At 43.4% G+C, this 22,680-nt stretch overlaps 1 protein-coding gene across 1 annotated transcript in view; it reads right to left on the bottom strand.

The window, feature by feature from the left end:
- LOC137260906 (uncharacterized) overlaps positions 1 to 22,680 on the bottom strand; it is a 91,695-nt gene that overhangs the window by 19,597 nt on the left and 49,418 nt on the right. The window contains exons 20-35 of the mRNA XM_067798444.1: positions 21,792 to 21,983; positions 21,015 to 21,206; positions 19,896 to 20,162; positions 19,577 to 19,765; positions 10,822 to 10,953; positions 9,947 to 10,213; positions 9,628 to 9,816; positions 8,580 to 8,711; positions 8,093 to 8,287; positions 7,705 to 7,971; positions 7,383 to 7,574; positions 6,324 to 6,482; positions 4,662 to 4,805; positions 4,130 to 4,195; positions 2,924 to 3,088; positions 1,849 to 2,019 (exon numbers count right to left, since the gene is read on the bottom strand). Of these exons, the coding sequence (XP_067654545.1) occupies positions 1,849 to 2,019; positions 2,924 to 3,088; positions 4,130 to 4,195; positions 4,662 to 4,805; positions 6,324 to 6,482; positions 7,383 to 7,574; positions 7,705 to 7,971; positions 8,093 to 8,287; positions 8,580 to 8,711; positions 9,628 to 9,816; positions 9,947 to 10,213; positions 10,822 to 10,953; positions 19,577 to 19,765; positions 19,896 to 20,162; positions 21,015 to 21,206; positions 21,792 to 21,983 (2,919 nt within the window). The remainder of the gene's footprint in view (positions 1 to 1,848; positions 2,020 to 2,923; positions 3,089 to 4,129; positions 4,196 to 4,661; positions 4,806 to 6,323; positions 6,483 to 7,382; positions 7,575 to 7,704; positions 7,972 to 8,092; positions 8,288 to 8,579; positions 8,712 to 9,627; positions 9,817 to 9,946; positions 10,214 to 10,821; positions 10,954 to 19,576; positions 19,766 to 19,895; positions 20,163 to 21,014; positions 21,207 to 21,791; positions 21,984 to 22,680) is intronic.

The raw sequence follows: 22,680 nt of genomic DNA, 5'->3' as shown, positions 1-22,680 counted from the left end.
GGTGATACAACAGTCTTACATACCTGGAGGTGATACAACAGTCTTACATACCTGGAGGTGGTACAACAACCACATGTACCTGGATATGATACAACAATACACATACATTGTGATGATAAAACAATCACACATACCTGCAGGTGATAAAACAATCACGCGTAGTAAGATGATACAACAATCACGCATACTGGAGGTGATGCAACAATCACACATGCTGGAGGTGATACAACAATCACACATATCTGCAGGTGATACAACAGTCACACATATCTGCAGGTGATACAACAATCAGACATACCTGCAGGTGATACAACAGTCTCACATACCTGGAGGTGGTACAACAACCACATGTACCTGGATTTGATACAACAATACACATACATTGTGATGATACAACAATCACACATACCTGCAGGTGATAAAACAATCACGCGTAGTAAGATGATGCAACAATCACACATACTAGAGGTGATGCAACAATCACACATGCTGGACGTGATGCAAAAATCACACATACTGGACGTGATGCAACAATCACACATACTGGACGTGATGCAACAACCACGCATACTGGAGGTGATGCCACAACCACACATACTGGAGGTGATGCAACAACCACACATACTGGAGGAGATGCAACAACCACACATACTGGAGGTGATGCAACAATCACACATACTGCAGGTGATGCAACAATCACACATACTGGAGGTGATGCAATAATCACACATACTGGACGTGATGCAACAATCACACATACTGGAGGTGATGCAATAATCACACATACTGGAGGTGATGCAACAATCACACATACTGGAGGTGATGCAACAACCACACGTGCTGAAGGTAATACAACAATCACACGTGCTGAAGGTAATACAACAATTACACATACCTTGAGGTAACATAACAATCACATGCACCTTGGAGTGATACAACAATCGCACATATCTGGAGGTAATATAACAATCACATGCACCTGGAAGTGATGCAACAATCGCATATATCTGGAGGTAATATAACAATCACATGCACCTGGAAGTGATGCAATAATCATCAGTACTGGATGTGATGTAACAGTACAATTACATTGTGATGGCACAAAAATCACACATTTCTGGAAGTGAAGTGAGTGAGTGAGTGAGTTTAGTTTTACGCCGCACTCAGCAATATTCCAGCTATATGGCGGCGGTCTGAAAATAATCGAGCCTGGACCAGACTATCCAGTGATCAACAACATGACCATCGATCTGCGCAATTGGAAACCGATGACATGTGTCAACCAAGTCAGCGAGCCTGACCACCCGATCCCGTTAGTCGCCTCTTACGAGAAGCTGAGTCGCCTTTTATGGCAAGCATGGGTTGCTGAAGGCCTATTCTACCCCGGGACCTTCACGGGTCTCTGGAAGTGAAACATCAGACATACTGGAGGTAATACAACAATCACGCTTAGTAAGATGATACAGCAATCACACATAGTGGAGGTGATACAACAATCACACGTTCCTGAATGTGATACAACAACCACACGCATTGGAGGTGATCCAACAATCATCCATAACTGGAAGCCATGCATCGATCACACATACTTTGAGGTGATACAACAATTAGTGGAGGTAAGACAACATTCACGTTGAGGTGATACAACACTATGCGCACCTTATGGTGATAAAATAAGTATACGTACCTGGAGGCGGTACAAAATTCACGTGAGGTGATGCAACTAAACACTTAATTGCAGGTGATGGAACAATCACATGTACCTACAGATGATAGTACAATCACAGTTATCTGCAGGTGGTACAAGTATCATACATACATCCTATCTGGAGGAGGTATATCAGTCACACCTACCAGTACACGGGTCGAGGGTGCAGACTGCATTTCTCTGTTCACTCGACTCCCCCGTGCAGGGCTGGGTCAGACACACTCGGGTTCTGTTCTCTACACCAAAGACTTGCCCTCCACACGTGGCTGAGCAGTACCGTCTCCAGAATGACCATTCTCCCCAACCTGCACCTGCAGTGATGCAACAATGATTGGACAGAAGGTCCGAACGAACACAAAACATTCGAACGAACGCACCACTTGAACACGGTGGCCAGCGATTCGTAAAAAACGTGCATCACGCGCAGACGCCTGCATCGGTGTATACGGCCACTGAGCAGGGAGAGTTTTAGATATGTTTTCGTTGGGGCAGCCACGCCATCGGTGACTGTCTCGCATACAGTGCCAAATCAGAGCACAAGTATTAGAAGTCAAATAAGGACTTCAATTTTATACCACAAGATGGTTCAGTAGTCACATAAGGACCGTTGTCTATATCGTGTCGTGTGTCGTGTCAAATCAGGACATGTTGGGGAATATAGTGACGTTGGAATATTTCGTCGATTCAAAGGTATGCAAGTAACACTACATGAGCTTTGAAAATTGTTGAATTATTTTTAAGTCTTCCACTGCTGCACAACAATGATATCAACCAGCTTCTGGTTCAACAGTCAATAGTGCCTGAACAATTAAACATGTCTGGTGCTGAAACAATCACTACCTATACATCCATACCTACTGGGAAGTGATACAGCAATCACACGTACATGCAGGTGATACAACAATACAAGTACCTTGAGGTTATATAACAATCACACATACTGGAGGTGACAGTACAATACACGTACTTTGAGGTGGTACAACAATCACATGTCCTGTAATTAATACAGCAATCACACATGCTGTGGGTAATACAACAATCAACAACAATACACGTATCTGGGCGTGGTACAATAACCTACCGTGCAGATACAACAGCCACATGTACCTGGAGGCGATACATCAATACACGTGTACCTGGAGGCGATACATCAATACACGTGTACCTGGAGAGAAGACAACAATCATGCCTATCTGGAGGAGGTATATCAGTCACACCTACCTGTACACGGGTCGAGGGTGCAGGTTGCATTTCTCTGTTCACTCGACTCCCCCGTGCAGGGCTGCATCAGACACACTCGGGTTCTGTTCTCTACACCAGAGACTTGCCCTCCACACGTGGCTGAACAGTACCGTCTCCAGAATGACCATTCTCCCCAACCTGACATAAGAAGATATGAAGATGATAATCCGCACACCGTGAAGGTTAATGGGTCATTGCAGTTTGAGGTGTCCGGACATTTGTGTAGGTTTGTGTATATTGTCCGACACTGGAAATGGAGGATCTGCTTCTTGTACCAGCGAAAAGTGTTGGTGAAAAACTGACGTATGTGTCTGCTACCTAGAACACGAACCATGTCTGTGGCTCTACTACCTGCAACATGAAACATATCTGTGTCTAGCCTCTTGAGTATGAAACATATCTGTGTCTAGCCTCTTGGGTATGAAACATATCTGTGTCTAGCCCCTTGAGTATGAAACATATCTGTGTCTGGCCCCTTGAGTATGAAACATATCTGTGTCTAGTCCCTTGAGTATGGAACATATCTGTGTATCTTGTACCTACGACACGAAATTTTCGTTTTGTACCTAAACCACGAAACACATGTCTACTACTTCGGGCATGAAACGTCTGTTTGTCTACTACCTAGAACATGAATCATATATGTGTCTACAATCTATATGAATCAAAAACATATCTGTGTATCTACTACCAAGGACACGAAACATATCTGTATATACTGCCTAGAACACGGAACCAACCTGTGTGTCTGCAGCCTAGAACACGAAACATACCTATGTGTCAACTGCTTAGAACACGAAACAAACCTGTGTGTAAATTCCCTAGAACACGAAACGTACCTTAGCGTCCGCTGCCTAGAACACGAAACAGACCAGTGTGTCCACTGCCTAGAAAACGAAACAGACATGTGTGTCTGCTGCCTAGAACACTAAACATATCTTTGCGTCAACTGCCTAGAACACGAAACCGACCTGTGTGTCTGCTGCCTAGTACATGAAACAGACCTGTGTGTAAATTCCCAGAACACAAAACATCCCTTTGCGTCAACTGCCTAGAACACGAAACAGACCTGTGTCTATTACCTTGAACACAGACCATACCCGTGTGTCTACTGTCTACAACACGAAACAGACCTGTGTGTCTACTGCCTAGAACACGAAATAGACCTGTGTCTATTACCTTGAATACGAAACATACCCGTGTGACTACTGCCTAGAACAGGAAACAGACCTGTTTGTCTACTGCCTAGAACAGGAAACAGGCATGTGTCTATTACCTTGAACATGGAACATACCCGTGTGTCTACTGTCTAGAACACGAAACAGACCTGTGTCAACTGTCTAGAACACTAAACAGACCTGTGTGTCTCCTGCCTAGAACACCAATGGTGACAAGATGGTGACGTGTGTGTGAAGATATATAGTCAACACCTGGTGCTGACAAGATGGTGACAAGATGGTGACGTGTGTAGGAGGGTATGTAGTATATAGACAGGTATGTAGTAAATAGATAGGTCCCCAGTACCTGGTGGTCATAAGATGATGACAAGACAGTGACGTGTGTGTGAAGGTAAATAGGATATAGACAAGTACGTAGGACATATACAGGTCCACAGTACCTGGTGGTCATAAGATGGTGACGTGTATGTGAAGGTACTGGTGGTCATAAGATGGTGACGTGTGTGTGAAGTCTATGCTAAGGTCTGTGTTACCTAATTGATTTGAAGTGTCGCAGAGGCAAGTGATGGGATTGAATAAGTTCCCTCCCGGACAGTTAACACGGTAGGTGGCGCTGCTGGTCCTCAGTATGTAACCAAACGCGTTGTCTGGGTCTGGGCTGTTGGTACTGCATGGACCTGGAAATACAATCGTCAAAGCCATTCCATCAAAATAGACATTTTAACAATTTCACTTTGACTCAAATACTCAGACGTGTATGCATCACCACCAGCAAGGTAGATAGGACAAGGCAAACGGGAGTATGACAAAGTGAGTGTGACAAGGCAAATGTGACAAGGTCAGCATGACAACGTGAGTGTGACATGGCCAGCGTGAGAAGGTGAGCATGACAACGTGAGCATCACAAAGGGAACGGGACAAGGTCAGCGTGAAAAGGTGAGTGTGACAAGATGAATGTGACAAGATGAACGTGATAAGGTGAGCGTATTATGATCCATGTGGGGCATCCGTCACAAACACTTGCAAGATAGACAGGAAGCCACGGGAACCAGTGATGTAAGACAGCTTGTGGAATTGTATCGGATCCCTACTTACATACAACACACAACATACAACTTTACAGATGTCGACTTCTTATTTATGACACGTAAACGTTGTATGCAACAAGAAGAAGTTGTCATCCATAAAGTTATATATTTCGACGCAACTTCTAAACGACTAGGACGTCTACTTTTCTGCCATCATTGGATCTCCTTTGAAATCGTTTACAGAGTATCCTTCTTAACACCTCAAACGGAGTGGCGGGTACTCTTAACCGCATACTGAGACATGGACAGCACGTGTGCAGGTTGGTAGTCTCACAATGAAGACGTGCACAACGCGTGGACAAGTTCGTAGCCTCACACTGACACATGCACAAAAGGTGGACAAGTTCACAGCCTCATACTGAGACATGGACAACACGTGGGCATGTTCACAGCCTCATATTGAGACATGGACAACACATGGGCATGTTCACAGCCTCATACTGAGACATGGACAACACGTGGGCATGTTCACAGCCTCATATTGAGACATGGACAACACATAGGCATGTTCACAGCCTCATACTGAGACATGGACAACACGTGGGCATGTTCACAGCCTCATACTGAGACGTGGACAACACGTGGGCATGTTCACAGCCTCATACTGAGACATGGACAACACGTGGGCATGTTCACAGCCTCATACTGAGACATGGACAACACGTGGGCATGTTCACAGCCTCATACTGAGACATGGACAACACATGGGCATGTTCACAGCCTCATACTGAGACATGGACAACACGTGGGCATGTTCACAGCCTCATACTGAGACATGGACAACACGTGGGCATGTTCGTATTCCCAAGCAGAGATATGGAAAACACTTTGCCACGTTCGTAGCCTCACACTGAAACCTCGACAATACTTCGACAAATTCATATCCTCATTCTGAGGCGTGACTGGTCGAAGTTTACGTTGAGACAGGTATTAAAAGCAATTGGTGGCAGCCTCAACAACAATCACACATGCCTGGACGTGGTACAAGAATTACTCACATACCTGCACTTGGTACAACAATTACACTCACATGGAGGTGGTACAACAATCACATGCAGACGATACAGCAATCACACATCCAGGAATTAATATAACAATCACACCTACCTGTACACGGGTCGAGGGTGCAGACTGCATTTCTCTGTTCACTCGGCTCCCCCGTGCAGGGCTGGGTCAGACACACTCGGGTTCTGTTCTCTACACCAAAGACTTGCCCTCCACACGTGGCTGAACAGTACCGTCTCCAGAATGACCATTCTCCCCAACCTGACAATAGAGACAAGACAGTGTTACAGTCTTCCTAAAGTAAAGATTTAGTCTTGCAGAATTGGTACAGAATGTTCAAAGACATCAAAGATTCAGTTTATTGGCTACCTGTTGTTGAAAATCCTTACAACCGTGGTAGCTGGTGGCAGATACAGGAGTAGTAAATACTCCCCACGGGTTACAGTGGTTTGCGTTGGTGACATGAAGGCGTGACATGAGATCGGTGATTGAAGGGGCGACATCAGGTCGCCCACTATGGGTAGTGAAATGAGGCGGGAGGCTTTACATCGACGCACACCTGCACATGCACGTGTACGCAAATGATCACGCGCACAGCCAAGCATACATCAAAACACTCTCGCACATATGCATTTAAAAATATGGCTCACACGCGCACACATCTGCGTAAACATTAACAAACACTGAGGTGATGGGTCTTTTTGAACAGATTAACATCAAGTTTCACCTCACGTCAGAGGTTCGGATATGAGACACGAGACGTTTTAACAGTTTTCTATTGTTAATAATCAAAAGAGCCTGAGAGACAGAAAGGCTGGCGCTCAGTCCTGTTTCACATCAAAACAATCATGTAGAATGTCCTGCAAGGTGCAATAACTAAGAAATATTCCAGCAATTTAATTGACTGACATGTGCAAGGCAAGTCACTGAGTCTTACAATCCCATTCGGGGAGGACGCTGTTGCAAACCATCTTCCAGGGAGTTACCTGTACTTTGAGGTACTGACAAAAATATAGACAGTTTGTTATCAAGAACATAAAATTTGAACGTTATATCAACATAAAGGTAACACTCTTTCCTTGGACATTATGTCATCACACAGGTAACACGTCTTACCTGTACGTGATGGCATGACAGGCATGACATGGTAACACATCTTACCATTGTCACATGTAGGTACTTGACAGGTTACGATCTGAGTGTCCAGTGGGTTTCCAGAACAGGCCCTGCCGCCATTCACTGGAACGGGGTTGGTACATGTCCGTGTCCTCGTGTCCGTCCCATTCACAGACTGACCACACGTGGCACTGCACGCCCTCGTCACCGACGACCACTCACTCCAGCCTCCGTTAACTGTGGCAGCAATCGACAATATATAATGAGACGCTGGGTGGGGCAAGATGGAAATAGCTGGCCATACTCTAACATCCAATCGATTCCTGTAATGACCTTACACTACACCTAACACAGATAGGCTACGTACCATACACTGTCACCGATCCATCCGATGTTGCCCCTCCCGCGATGAAGGTATAGTTGCCGGTGTCGGAAACGGCAGCCTGGAGTCTGGTCAAGCGGTAGACGTTTCCGTTTCGTGTCATCACGTTCCGAGAATCCTGGGACACGGGAACGCCGTCCTTCAGCCACTGCCAGTTGGTTTCGACTGGTTGATTTAGCTCCGCAGACAACACGATAGGACCTCCTGCTTCAACCTGAGTGTCGCTCACACCGGAAACTATGGCAACCTGACCTGGAGATGTAGAAATGGGAAAAGACCATTTAACATGGAAACCGACACAACAAGCAAGTGCTTCTTTATTGCAATACTGTTATACGTGAAATTAAGAATACATATCAATCTGGACTATCACGTGACTTACTTGAACACGGTGTCAGGGAACACGTGACAACTGCCTGATCTACGGATTCGCCTGCACATTGAGCACCGCCATTACGAGGAGGTGGGTTATTGCATTCCCTAGTTCTGTTCTGAATGCCGGAAACAGATCCGCAAGTCCCAGAGCAGTATCTCCTGAATGCAGACCATGGTCCCCAGCCGCCGTTCACTACGGGATTAATACCGGTATGAATGTCAGGAGCCACTGAGCTGGACCAAACACTAACTGTATTTGTACTCTTACTATGTGTATGTGTTAATTCTTGGTGTACGTTAACCACAGGGATAAAGGGTGTGTATTATTACTTTATTCAATATGCATGAAAGAACGTCAGAAATAAACACAAACGATTAAGTAACGTAACCTTTACATTTTACTGATGCACTATGTCTAGGGAGACCAAGCTCTGCTGGGTAGCATGCTTGATCTTGTCAACCCTCAGGTTCGTAGAGAACATTACCTCGGTCACACAGACAACTGGTGGGGTTGAAGGAGGTCCCGGCAGTACAGGACAATTTCTGGCTGATGTTGCCCACTGTCACGATGAAGCCTTCAGGGTTGTCTGGGTCAGGGCTGACAAACCCGCAGGAATCTAAACAATTAGAACACGAGAATTTAAAACTGATTTCAATTTTTCCTTGTCCATATATGCAAGCACCCTCCGTGGCAGCCGTATAATGGCATTATCAACATCAGCTGTGTTTACTAAGGCTCTGATACCTCTGTACAGGTAGTGTCAACATCAGCTGTGTTTACTAAGGCTCTGATACCTCTGTACAGGTAATGTCAACATCAGCTGTGTTTACCAAGGCTCTGATACCTCTGTACAGAGAGTATCAACATCAGCTGTGTTTACTAAGGCTGTAATACCTCTGTACAGGTAGTGTCAACATCAGCTGTGTTTACTAAGGCTCTGATACCTCTGTACAGGTAATGTCAACATCAGCTGTGTTTACCAAGGCTCTGATACCTCTGTACAGAGAGTATCAACATCAGCTGTGTTTACTAAGGCTGTAATACCTCTGTACAGGTAGTGTCAACATCAGCTGTGTTTAGTAGGGCTGTGATACCTCTGTACAAGTAGTGTCGACATCAGCTGTGTTTACTAAGGCTCTGATACCTCTGTACAAGTAGTGTCAACATCACCTGTGTTTAGTAGAGCTGTGATACCTCTGTACAAGTAGTGTCAACATAATCTGTGTTTAGTAAGGCTGTGATACCTCTGTAAGGTAATGTCAACATCAGCTGTGTTTAGTAGAGCTGTGATACCTCTGTACAAGTAGTGTCAACATCAGCTGTGTTTAGTGGGGCTGTGATACCTCTGTAGAAGTAATGTCAACATCACCTGTGTTTAGTAAGGCTGTGATACCTATGTAAAGGTAGTGTCAATATCAACTGCACATGTTATAGCTGAGATGTGTGTGTAAATGTCTTCTATCATTAACTGCACTTTTTTTAAAGAAGGTAACTTTTTACTTGAGTGTTCTGTTGGAGACGATGTTACTTACTCTCACATGTAGGTACTTGACAGGTTACTATCTGAGTGTCCAGTGGGTTTCCAGAACAGACCCTGCCGCCATTCACTGGAACGGGGTTGGTACATGTCCGTGTCCTCGTGTCCGTCCCATTCACAGACTGGCCACACGTGGCACTGCACGCCCTCGTCACCGACGACCACTCACTCCAGCCTCCGTTAACTGTGGCAGCAAACGACAATATATAATGAGACGCTGGGTGGGGCAAGATGGAAATAGCTGGCCATACTCTAACATCCAACCGATTCCTGTAACGACATTACACTACACCTAACACAGACAGGCTACGTACCATACACCGTCACCGATCCATCCGATGTTGCCCCTCCCGCGATGAAGGTATAGTTGCCGGTGTCGGAAACGGCAGCCTGGAGTCTGGTCAAGCGGTAGACGTTTCCGTTTCGTGTCATCACGTTCCGAGAATCCTGGGACACGGGAACGCCGTCCTTCAGCCACTGCCAGTTGGTTTCGACTGGTTGATTTAGCTCCGCAGACAACACGATAGGACCTCCTGCTTCAACCTGAGTGTCGCTCACACCGGAAACTATGGCAACCTGACCTGGAGATGTAGAAATGGGAAAAGACCATTTAACATGGAAACCGACACAACAAGCAAGTGCTTCTTTATTGCAATACTGTTATACGTGAAATTAAGAATACATATCAATCTGGACTATCACGTGACTTACTTGAACACGGTGTCAGGGAACACGTGACAACTGCCTGATCTACGGATTCGCCTGCACATTGAGCACCGCCATTACGAGGAGGTGGGTTATTGCATTCCCTAGTTCTGTTCTGAATGCCGGAAACAGATCCGCAAGTCCCAGAGCAGTATCTCCTGAATGCAGACCATGGTCCCCAGCCGCCGTTCACTACGGGATTAATACCGGTATGAATGTCAGGAGCCACTGAGCTGGACCAAACACTAACTGTATTTGTACTCTTACTATGTGTATGTGTTAATTCTTGGTGTACGTTAACCACAGGGATAAAGGGTGTGTATTATTACTTTATTCAATATGCATGAAAGAACGTCAGAAATAAACACAAACGATTAAGTAACGTAACCTTTACATTTTACTGATGCACTATGTCTAGGGAGACCAAGCTCTGCTGGGTAGCATGCTTGATCTTGTCAACCCTCAGGTTCGTAGAGAACATTACCTCGGTCACACAGACAACTGGTGGGGTTGAAGGAGGTCCCGGCAGTACAGGACAATTTCTGGCTGATGTTGCCCACTGTCACGATGAAGCCTTCAGGGTTGTCTGGGTCAGGGCTGACAAACCCGCAGGAATCTAAACAATTAGAACACGAGAATTTAAAACTGATTTCAATTTTTCCTTGTCCATATATGCAAGCACCCTCCGTGGCAGCCGTATAATGGCATTGTCAACATCAGCTGTGTTTACTAAGGCTCTGATACCTCTGTACAGGTAGTATCAATATCAGCTGTGTTTACTAAGGCTGTAATACCTCTGTACAAGTAGTATCAACATCAGCTGTGTTAACTAAGGCTGTAATACCTCTGTACAGAGAGTGTCAATATCAGCTGTGTTTACTAAGGCTGTAATACCTCTGTACAAGTAGTATCAACATCAGCTGTGTTTACTAAGGCTCTGATACCTCTGTACAGGTAATGTCAACATCAGCTGTGTTAACTAAGGCTGTAATACCTCTGTACAGAGAGTATCAATATCAGCTGTGTTTACTAAGGCTGTAATACCTCTGTACAAGTAGTATCAACATCAGCTGTGTTTACTAAGGCTGTAGTACCTCTGTACAGGTAGTGTCAACATCAGCTGTGTTTACTAAGGCTCTGATACCTCTGTACAGGTAGTATCAACATCAGCTGTGTTTACTAAGACTGTAATACCTCTGTACAAGTAGTGTCAAGATCAGCTGTGTTTACTAAGGCTCTGATACCTCTGTACAGGTAGTATCAACATCAGCTGTGTTTACTAAGGCTGTAATACCTCTGTACAAGAAGTGTCAACATCAGCTGTGTTTACTAAGGCTGTATTACCTCTGTACAGGTAGTATCAATATCAGCTGTGTTTACTAAGGCTCTGATACCTCTGTACAAGTAGTATCAACATCAGCTGTGTTTACTATGGCTGTAATACCTCTGTACAAGTAGTGTCAATATCAGCTGTGTTTAGTAAGGCTGTGATACCTCTGTACAGGTAATGTCAACATCAGCTGTGTTTACTAAGGCTCTGATACCTCTGTACAGGTAGTATCAACATCAGCTGTGTTTACTAAGGCTGTAATACCTCTGTACAGGTAGTATCAATATCAGGTGTGTTCACTAAGGCTGTAATACCGCTGTAAGGTAGTGTCAACATCAGCTGTGTTTACTAAGGCTCTGAGGCACCCGTGTTCCTGTTGCTCAACACACCACTTCGACCCTTACTTCACCTAGACGGGTGGTAGAATCGGCCCGATTCTATCAATCGGCTGGTCACGCCAAGCCCTGTGTATGGACTTGTACGTCACTCATGTACGTTAAACATGTACGTTTAATTTGAAAATGTTTTACATTTGGACTCGGTACATTTATACATATCAGATGTCAATGATTTGCAATGTGATGTTTTGCTCTTTGCCTAGAGTCTTATGCCAGAAGGCGGTGGCTCATGGGCCAATCTGGTGGATTAGCTATTTATAACTTTTCTGCTGGAGTATATCATCCGAGTATCCTTGGTGCTGCAAGTTGGAGACCCACTTGTTTTTAACATTGTCCTTGTGATACTCCGTGGTGGGTGGGGAGCTCGGATGATGAATCTTAAAACACTAACTATGGCTTACGAAACCCCTATGACCAAGAAAAAACGTCCTCTTGACACGGATCCTGATGTTAATGATCAAAGACCGTCCACATCTATTGACTATTGGCCACGTTTTATAGTACTTGAGACTGTTGACAAGACTCCCTTGAAGCTGAACCCTTTTGCTGTTTCAAAAGGCGTACAAGGCATATAGCAGGAGATGTTAAAAATGTTAGACGTTTGCGTACAGGTTCATTTCTTATTGAATGTAGTAAGAGACAACAGGCAAATAACCTCCTGTCAACTAAATCTTTTGTTGGCATTCCCATATCAGTCTCTGCCCACCGAACGCTTAACACCAGCAAAGGCATAGTGAGAGACCGAGACCGCCTTTTTGCTGATATGCTGGAAATTGATATTGCCTCAGAGATGAAGGAACAAGGTGTGTTGTATGTAAAACGTTTCACTACCCGTTAACACAATGAGATCCAACAAACAAACACCTATTTGTTTTCTTTCTCTACTCCGACTGCTCCTAAATCGATAAAGGCTGGTTACTGTCATATCAAAGTGGAAACATATATTCCGAATCCACCGAGATGTTTCAAGTGCCAGAAGTATGGGCATGGCGTCAATACTTGCACATTGTCTGTTGTGTGTGCTCACTGTGGTGAGAAGACACACACAACAGAAGATTGTGACAGTAGTTATAAGAAATGCACTAACTGTTCAGGAGACCATTCCTCTTTTTCAAAAGAGTGTCCAGTATGGAAGCAGCAGATGGAGATCAACAAACTGAAATTTACTCAAAATATTAGTTTTTCAGAGGCAAAACAGCTTGTTCAGAGATCTGAATTAACAGAAACATATGCTTCAAAAACTAAGACATCATCTGAGGCGACGAATAAAGCAACCAGATCAACTTCAGGCTGTCAAACAGATTTGACGTGGGTGAACACTGATTCCCCACAGACTTTAGTACCTGCAATATCTACACAAACTGCTGAGCCACTTCCTGGCACGTCTCAAAGTCAGCCAGAGCCAGATCGTGATCAAAATTTGTTATCTCAGTCTACCACAAGGTCTCAGTTGTTGTGTAACGTGCAACAAACTGCTAAAGGCAAAGGTAAAGGCATTATGTTCTTTGTATGTGTCACCGTCTACAACTCTTCAGAGGACCGACCTTCAAACCCTCTACGATCAACTCCCCAAACCGTGTATTATTATGGGAGATTTGAATGGCCACAACCCACTCTGGGGCGGTACAACTACGAATACTAAAGGTAAACTATTAGAAGAGTTCTGTTCAGATAACGATTTATGCTTATATAATGACGGTTCAAACACATATTTACACCCTGGTACAGGAATTTATTCTGCTCTCGACTTGTCACTTACAAATTCAGAACTACTAAATGAATTTGAATGGTCAGTTCACGATGACCTCTGTGGAAGTGACCATTTTCCTACTATCCTAAAGTCTGTAACTCCATCTGATGTTCCTCCATCATCAAGGCGGAATTTTAAAAAGGCTAACTGGGTTTTATATGAAACACTGTGTGCTGAAAAACTTAAACCCGAACGGTTTATTGACGTTCCTGATGCTATTAAATGCTTTTCTGATGCATTGAATTCCATAGCTGATGAGTGTATACCAACGTCCTCTGCAGTTCCACATATTCGAAAACCATGGTTCAACGATGACTGCAAACAAGCTAGGAAGGCAAGGAAAAAGGCAGAACATTATTTCCGTCGCCATCCTATGGTGCATAATTTAAATAAATTTAAAATTTTAAATGCTAAAGCACGGCGTACTTTTAAACAGAACAAACGCCAATCTTGGCAAAATTATGTATCTAAAATAAATTCTCGGACACCCATGTCCAAGGTATGGAACATGGTCCAAAAAATTAAAGGTAGAGGCACTAAATCTACTGTCCATCATCTTAAACATGGAGATCAGTTACTTACTGATAAATCAGATATCGCAAATAAACTGGGCGAAACCCTCGCTAAACACTCTTCCTCTTCTAATTATTTACCTAAATTCCAGCAGTATCAAAAACAGCAAGAAAAGAAAACTATTAATTTCAATTCTGATAATGGGGAAGATTATAATGAAACGTTTTCTATTCATGAACTCCATACTGCTCTTGATCAGGCTCATGACACTGCTACTGGAGCTGATAACATACATTATCAACTCCTGAAGCATTTACCAGAATCCTGCCTAGAAACTCTCCTAAATATTTTTGATGATATTTGGACATCGGGTAACTTTCCTCCGTCATGGCGTGACGCCATAGTAGTACCAATACCTAAACCTGGACGTGATCATACGGATCCGTCCAATTATCGTCCGATTTCATTAACAAGCTGTGTTTGCAAGACCATGGAACGCATGATAAATAATCGACTTGTTTGGTATTTGGAAACTAATAACCTTATCACAGATATACAATGTGGTTTCCGTAAAAACAGAAGTACTGTCGATCACTTAGTGCGTTTAGACTCATTTGTTAAAAACGCACTAATTAACAAACAACACGCTGTGTCTATCTTTTTTGATCTCGAGAAGGCATACGACACAACCTGGAAATATGGCATTTTGAGAGATTTACATGATTTCGGTTTGCGAGGTCGTTTGCCTGAATTCATATGCAAATTTTTAAATAACAGACAATTTCAAGTCCGCGTGGGTTCTACCCTGTCTGATCATTACAATCAGGATCAGGGTGTTCCACAAGGCAGTATTTTGTCAGTCACACTTTTTAGTATCAAGATAAACAGTTTATCAAAAGTTTTAAACGATTCAATTGATGGATCATTATTTGTGGATGATTTTAATATTTCTTGTCGTGGTAAAAATATGAATACCATTGAACGACAACTACAGTTATGTTTAAACAAGATTAATAAATGGTGTCTTGAAAACGGCTTTAAATTTTCTAAATCGAAAACTAATTGTATACATTTTTGTCGTAAATATAAACCACATAAAGACCCTGAACTATCTCTAGATGGCACACCAATTAAAGTTGTGAAGGAAGCTAAGTTCTTGGGTCTCATTTTTGACTCACACTTAACGTTTTTACCGCATATTAAATCACTTAAAACTAAATGCCTGAAAGCACTTGACTTGTTGAAAGTGGTTTCAAATTCAAAATGGGGAGGGGATCAAGCTACCCTTCTCCATCTATATCGATCTCTCGTGCGTTCGAAACTCGATTATGGCTCCATTGTTTATGGTGGAGCCTGCAAAAGCAACTTAAAATTATTAGATTCAGTCCATCATCAAGGTCTAAGACTTTGTCTTGGCTCCTTTAGAACTTCACCTCTTGACAGCCTGTATGTCGAGGCTGACGAACCATCTCTTGAGCAGCGACGTATAAAATTAGCTTTACAGTATGTAACAAAACTATATTCAAATGAGTCTAACCCTGCATATAACTGTGTTTTCAATCCCCTGTATGAGGATTTATACAAAAAGAAATCTTCTTTCGTTCCGCCTCTTGGTTTAAGAATAAAACCACTTATTTCTGCTGCCAGTATTGAACTGGAAAACATAGCTCCTTCCCGTCTTCTTTCTTCTCCTCCTTGGCAGTTTGTTAGGCCACAAGTTGACCTAACATTAACGACTTTTAAAAAATCAGAAACGAATGAATTACAGTATAAACAAGAATATAATCAACTGAAACATAAATATAGCAATTATAAATCCTTATTTACAGATGGGTCCAAGGACGGTGGCGCAGTGGCTTGTGCCACTGTCACTGGATCCAGAACAATATCATCTCGATTACCAGATAACAGTTCTATTTTTACAGCTGAAGCTAACGCCATACTAACAGCTCTTAAATATATTCAAAGACACCCTAAACGTAAACAATATATAATCTATTCCGACTCTCTTTCTTGCCTTCAGGCTATTAAAAATATATCTTGTAAACATCCACTTTTAATAGAAATTATTGAATTGTATAATAATCTTGCCACTGGCCAATACGACATCGTCTTTTGTTGGTTACCCAGCCACGTAGGTATTTCCTGTAACGCAATGTCCTCCATAGATACATTGTTTTAGGTCTATTCACTAGTTTTATATTCTATTCTGTGATATTCTAGTCAGTTTTACTGTCCTTCGTTGACAGGGTTTTACAATGTCCGTGCTAGTAATTCATTTGTATTTTTATAATTAATCGTTCTCGTCACGATATGGCTGCAATACTGCCGATGTGACGTTAAATACTAACTCACTCACTCACTCACCCGCTGTGTTTTGTAAGGCTGTAATACCTCTGTAAGGCTGTAATACCTCTGTACAAGTAGTGTCAACATCAGCTGTGTTTACTAAGGCTCTGATACCTCTGTACAGGTAGTGTCAACATCAGCTGTGTTTACTAAGGCTCTGATACCTCTGCACAAGTAGTGTCAACATCAGCTGTGTTTACTCAGGCTCTGATACCTCTGTACAGGTAGTATCAACATCAGCTGTGTTTACTAAGGCTGTAATACCTCTGTACAAGTAGTGTCAACATCAGCTGTGTTTACTAAGGCTCTGATACCTCTGTACAGGTAGTGTCAACATCAGCTGTGTTTACTAAGGCTCTGATACCTCTGTACAGGTAGTATCAACATCAGCTGTGTTTACTAAGGCTGTAATACCTCTGTACAAGTAGTGTCAACATCAGCTGTGTTTACTAAGGCTCTGATACCTCTGTACAGGTAGTATCAACATCAGCTGTGTTTACTAACGCTCTGATACTTATGTACCGGTAGTATCAATATCAGCTGTGTTTACTAAGGCTGTAATACCTCTGTACAAGTAGTGTCAACATCAGCTGTGTTTACTAAGGCTCTGATACCTCTGTACAGGTAGTATCAACATCAGCTGTGTTTACTAAGGCTCTGATACCTCTGTACAGGTAGTATCAACATCAGCTGTGTTTACTCAGGCTCTGATACCTCTGTACAGGTAGTATCAACATCAGCTGTGTTTACTAAGGCTGTAATACCTCTGTACAAGTAGTGTCAACATCAGCTGTGTTTACTAAGGCTCTGATACCTCTGTACAGGTAGTATCAACATCAGCTGTGTTTACTAAGGCTCTGATACCTCTGTACAGGTAGTATCAACATCAGCTGTGTTTACTAACGCTCTGATACTTATGTACCGGTAGTATCAATATCAGCTGTGTTTACTAAGGCTGTAATACCTCTGTACAAGTAGTGTCAACATCAGCTGTGTTTACTGAGGCTGTAATACCTCTGTACAGGTAATGTCAACATCAGCTGTGATTACTAAGGCTGTAATACCTCTGTACAGGTAGTATCAATATCAGCTGTGTTTACTAAGGCTGTAATACCTCTGTAAGGTAATGTCAACATCAGCTGTGTTTACTAAGGCTGTAATACCTCTGTACAAGTAGTGTCAACATCAGCTGTGTTTACTGAGGCTGCAATACCTCTGTACAGGTAATGTCAACATCAGCTGTGATTACTAAGGCTGTAATACCTCTGTACAGGTAGTATCAATATCAGCTGTGTTTACTAAGGCTGTAATACCTCTGTAAGGTAATGTCAACATCAGCTGTGTTTACTAAGGCTGTAATACCTCTGTACAGGTAATGTCAACATCAGCTGTGTTTAGTAAGGCTGTAATACCTCTGTACAAGTAGTGTCAACATCAGCTGTGTTTACTAAGGCTGTAGTACCTCTGTACAGGTAGTGTGAACATCAGCTGTGTTTACTAAGGCTGTAATACCTCTGTACAGGTAGTGTCAACATCAGCTGTGTTTACTAAGGCTGTAATACCTCTGTACAAGTAGTGTCAACATCAGCTGTGTTTACTAAGGCTGTAATACCTCTGTACAGGTAGTGTCAACATCAGCTGTGTTTACTAAGGCTGTAATACCTCTGTACAGGTAGTGTCAACATCAGCTGTGTTTACTAAGGCTATAATACCTCTGTACAAGTAGTGTCAACATCAGCTGTGTTTACTAAGGCTGTAGTACCTCTGTACAAGTAGTGTCAACATCAGCTGTGTTTACTAAGGCTGTAATACCTCTGTACAGGTAGTGTCAACATCAGCTGTGTTTACTAAGGCTGTAATACCTCTGTACAGGTAGTGTCAACATCAGCTGTGTTTACTAAGGCTATAATACCTCTGTACAAGTAGTGTCAACATCAGCTGTGTTTACTAAGGCTGTAGTACCTCTGTACAAGTAGTGTCAACATCAGCTGTGTTTACTAAGGCTGTGATACCTCTGTACAGGTAGTGTCAACATCAGCTGTGTTTAGTAAGGCTGTGATACATCCGTACAAGTAGTGTCAACATCAGCTGTGTTTGGTAAGGCTGTGATACATCTGTACAGGCAGTGTCAACATCAACTGGGTGTGATATAACTGGGATGTGTGTGTAGTATAGGAGAAAACACACCTCCGAGGTTTGGTAGACAACGTAAAACCGGAGAGGGGGGGATTTCCCGACCCCAATAGTTTTACATTGTCTTTCAAAACCGAGGAGAAGTGTTTTCTCTAACATATAAAGCGTCAATGATTCATAATTACAATGTAGATGATCATTTAATGAAGCTACATGACAATAACTGAAGCGCGCGTAAAATCAATATAATGACAGTAACTATAAGTAGATAATTTAACCCCTCCACTCGCAGGTGGCCGTGCGTTAGAGCGTCTGCCTACGGATGGGGGAATTGCGGTTCTAATCCCGCTTCGGAAAACCTTCGTATTGTGACTTTAATCTTGAACGATACGTTCCAGTTGATTTCAAACACTCATGTATCATTTGAATGTTGATGTTCATATAAAGTTAGGAAAAGTAAAACCTGGGAAGCGGTCTTACTAACGAAAAGTAAACCCTGGGAAGCGGTCTTACTAACGAAAAGTAAACCCTGGGAAGCGGTCTTACTAACGAAAAGTAAACCCTGGGAAGCGGTCTTACTAACGAAAAGTAAAACCCGTCTCTCCAGAACAAAAGCCTCAAATGTTGTTATTCTGGGAAAACAAGAGATGACCCAATATATCGTGAGATGCACACTTTAGGTTTATATAATGTCTTCTATCATTAACTACATTTTAAAGAGGGTAACTTTTTACTTGAGTGTTCTGTTGAAAACGATGTTACTTACTCTCACATGTAGGTACTTGACAGGTTACTATCTGAGTGTCCAGTGGGTTTCCAGAACAGACCCTGCCGCCATTCACTGGAACGGGGTTGGTACATGTCCGTGTCCTCGTGTCCGTCCCATTCACAGACTGGCCACACGTGGCACTGCACGCCCTCGTCACCGACGACCACTCACTCCAGCCTCCGTTAACTGTGGCAGCAAACGACAATATATAATGAGACGCTGGGTGGGGCAAGATGGAAATAGCTGGCCATACTCTAACATCCAACCGATTCCTGTAACGACATTACACTACACCTAACACAGACAGGCTACGTACCATACACCGTCACCGATCCATCCGATGTTGCCCCTCCCGCGATGAAGGTATAGTTGCCGGTGTCGGAAACGGCAGCCTGGAGTCTGGTCAAGCGGTAGACGTTTCCGTTTCGTGTCATCACGTTCCGAGAATCCTGGGACACGGGAACGCCGTCCTTCAGCCACTGCCAGTTGGTTTCGACTGGTTGATTTAGCTCCGCAGACAACACGATAGGACCTCCTGCTTCAACCTGAGTGTCGCTCACACCGGAAACTATGGCAACCTGACCTGGAGATGTAGAAATGGTAACTGACCATTTAATTCAGACTTTTGGAAAAACTTAGAAATTTGAGTGTCCATTCAACTTTCGACTCACTCAACAATGTCCAACACGACCCGTGAAGATCAGGGTTACAATTGATCTTCAGCAACCCCTGATTGTCGTAAGAGTCGACTAACGGGATCGGGTGGTCAGGTTCGATGACTTTGTTGACTTGTCATCTTGTACCATTTACGTATAACGATGTTCATGCTGTTAATTACTGGATTGCCTGGTCCAGACTCGATTATTTACAGACCGCCGCCATGTAGCTGGAACATTGCTGAGTGTGGCGTTAAACAACAAGAAAACCAAACATAGCGCTAATGAACATTCACTTGTCTTCAGTCGCTTAAAGAAACTATAGACGCGTCCAACACACATCAATAGAGGTCAGTACAATTACTTTTTCCACGTGGACAGTACCGTTCCGTACGCAATCTCTAACCCACTAGATTGTAACCTTGTTTGTGTGCTTAGCTTTTCGGTTCTTGCCCTTGTCGGTTCTGTTTTTTAACACCTGTCAAAAAGTCTTACCACCGTATTCCCACGTATCAAAGCTTTAACCGCTAGTTTCTTACTCAAAGTTTACATCACATATTACGTTGTCGGTCTTTTTGTCTGGAACTAGGGTAAGTACAACTCCTTACCTGGATATTTTGTCATGACAGGGTAACACATCTTACCTGTACGTGATGGCATGACAGGCATGACAGGGTAACACATCTTACCTGTACGTGATGGCATGACAGGCATGACAGGGTAACACATCTTACCTGTACGTGATGGCATGACAGGCATGACAGGGTAACACATCTTACCATTGTCACATGTAGGTACTTGACAGGTTACTATCTGAGTGTCCAGTGGGTTTCCAGAACAGACCCTGCCGCCATTCACTGGAACGGGGTTGGTACATGTCCGTGTCCTCGTGTCCGTCCCATTCACAGACTGACCACACGTGGCACTGCACGCCCTCGTCGCCGACGACCACTCACTCCAGCCTCCGTTAACTGTGGCAGCAATCGACAATATATAATGAGACACTGGGTGGGGCAAGATGGAAATAGCTGGCCATACTTAAAAAGCAGCCGATTTTCTTACCTCGACACAGGTAACACTCCCAGCAAAGACATTATGTCATGACACAGGTAACGCTGTCATGACACAGGTAACAGTTCATACCTGGAAATCTTTTTCATGGCAGTGGTTAAACAAGGACAGATTTGCCGACTTCGTTGATACATGTCATCGTATGCCATTTGTGTAGGTCGATGCTCATGCTGTTGATCACTGTGGTATCTGGTTCAGACTTGATAATTTTCCGACTGCCGCTATGTAGCTGGAATATTGCTGATAGCGGCGTTAACGACAACCCAACTTACTTCAATACGGTCCCCAGGGAAACAGATATCCATGGTTGTCAACAATCTTGTCACAAACTACAGGGAAATAGATACCCTTCGCCAGAGTCAGTTTTGATCTTCAGTGCGGATATGAAATACCTTACTGACTAAAACATACGAGAAATTAGAAAACATTATTGATACAGCCGCAGCTGTGTGTCTATTTATCATCCTGAAAATTATAAGACCAACCTGTACCAATGCACGCGTCGAGGTGACACACTTGGTATCTCCTCTGTATGTAACCACCAGAACACGGTCTGCCACTGGTACTCGGCGGGGGGTTGTCACATGTGCGAGTTCGGTTTGCTTCTCCGTTGACAGAACCGCAGGATCCGGCGCAGACAACAACCCACTCGCCCCACTCACTCCAGCCTCCATCAACTGTACACACAGAGGGCAGTAATTACTGTACACAGACACAATGTCACTGTCACCAGCACCAAGTTCGGTCACACACACCCAGTAAGCGTAACACACACACACATACACACACACACACACACACACACACACACACACACACACACACACACACACACACACACTGAGTAAGTGTCAGTGTCACAGACGCACACAGACTGAGTGTCAGTGTCACACACACACACACACACACACACACACACACACACACACACACACACACACACACACACACACACACAATAAGCGTGACTGTCATAGTGCTACCTGTAGTGGGTCATGGTACTACTTGTGTTGGGTTATGTTGTACCTGTATAGGATCATTCAGTTACATGTACTGGGGCAAGTGCTACTTGTGTTGGGTTATGTTGTTACCTGTATAGAATCATTCTGTTACATGTACTGGGACAAGGAGCTACTTGTGTTGGGTTATGTTGTTACCTGTATAGGATCATTCAGTTACATGTACTGGGGCAAGTGCTACTTGTGTTGGGTTATGTTGTTACCTGTATAGGATCATTCAGTTACATGAACTGGGGCAAGTGCAACTTGTGTTGGGTTATGTTGTTACCTGTATAGGATCATTCAGTTACATGTACTGGGGCAAGTGCTACTTGTGTTGGGTTATGTTGTTACCTGTATAGGATCATTCTGTTAC

This window comes from Haliotis asinina, chromosome 14, assembly GCF_037392515.1.
Source record: "Haliotis asinina isolate JCU_RB_2024 chromosome 14, JCU_Hal_asi_v2, whole genome shotgun sequence".
NCBI lineage: Eukaryota > Metazoa > Mollusca > Gastropoda > Lepetellida > Haliotidae > Haliotis > Haliotis asinina.
This window is presented reverse-complemented; position numbering and strand designations above follow the sequence as displayed.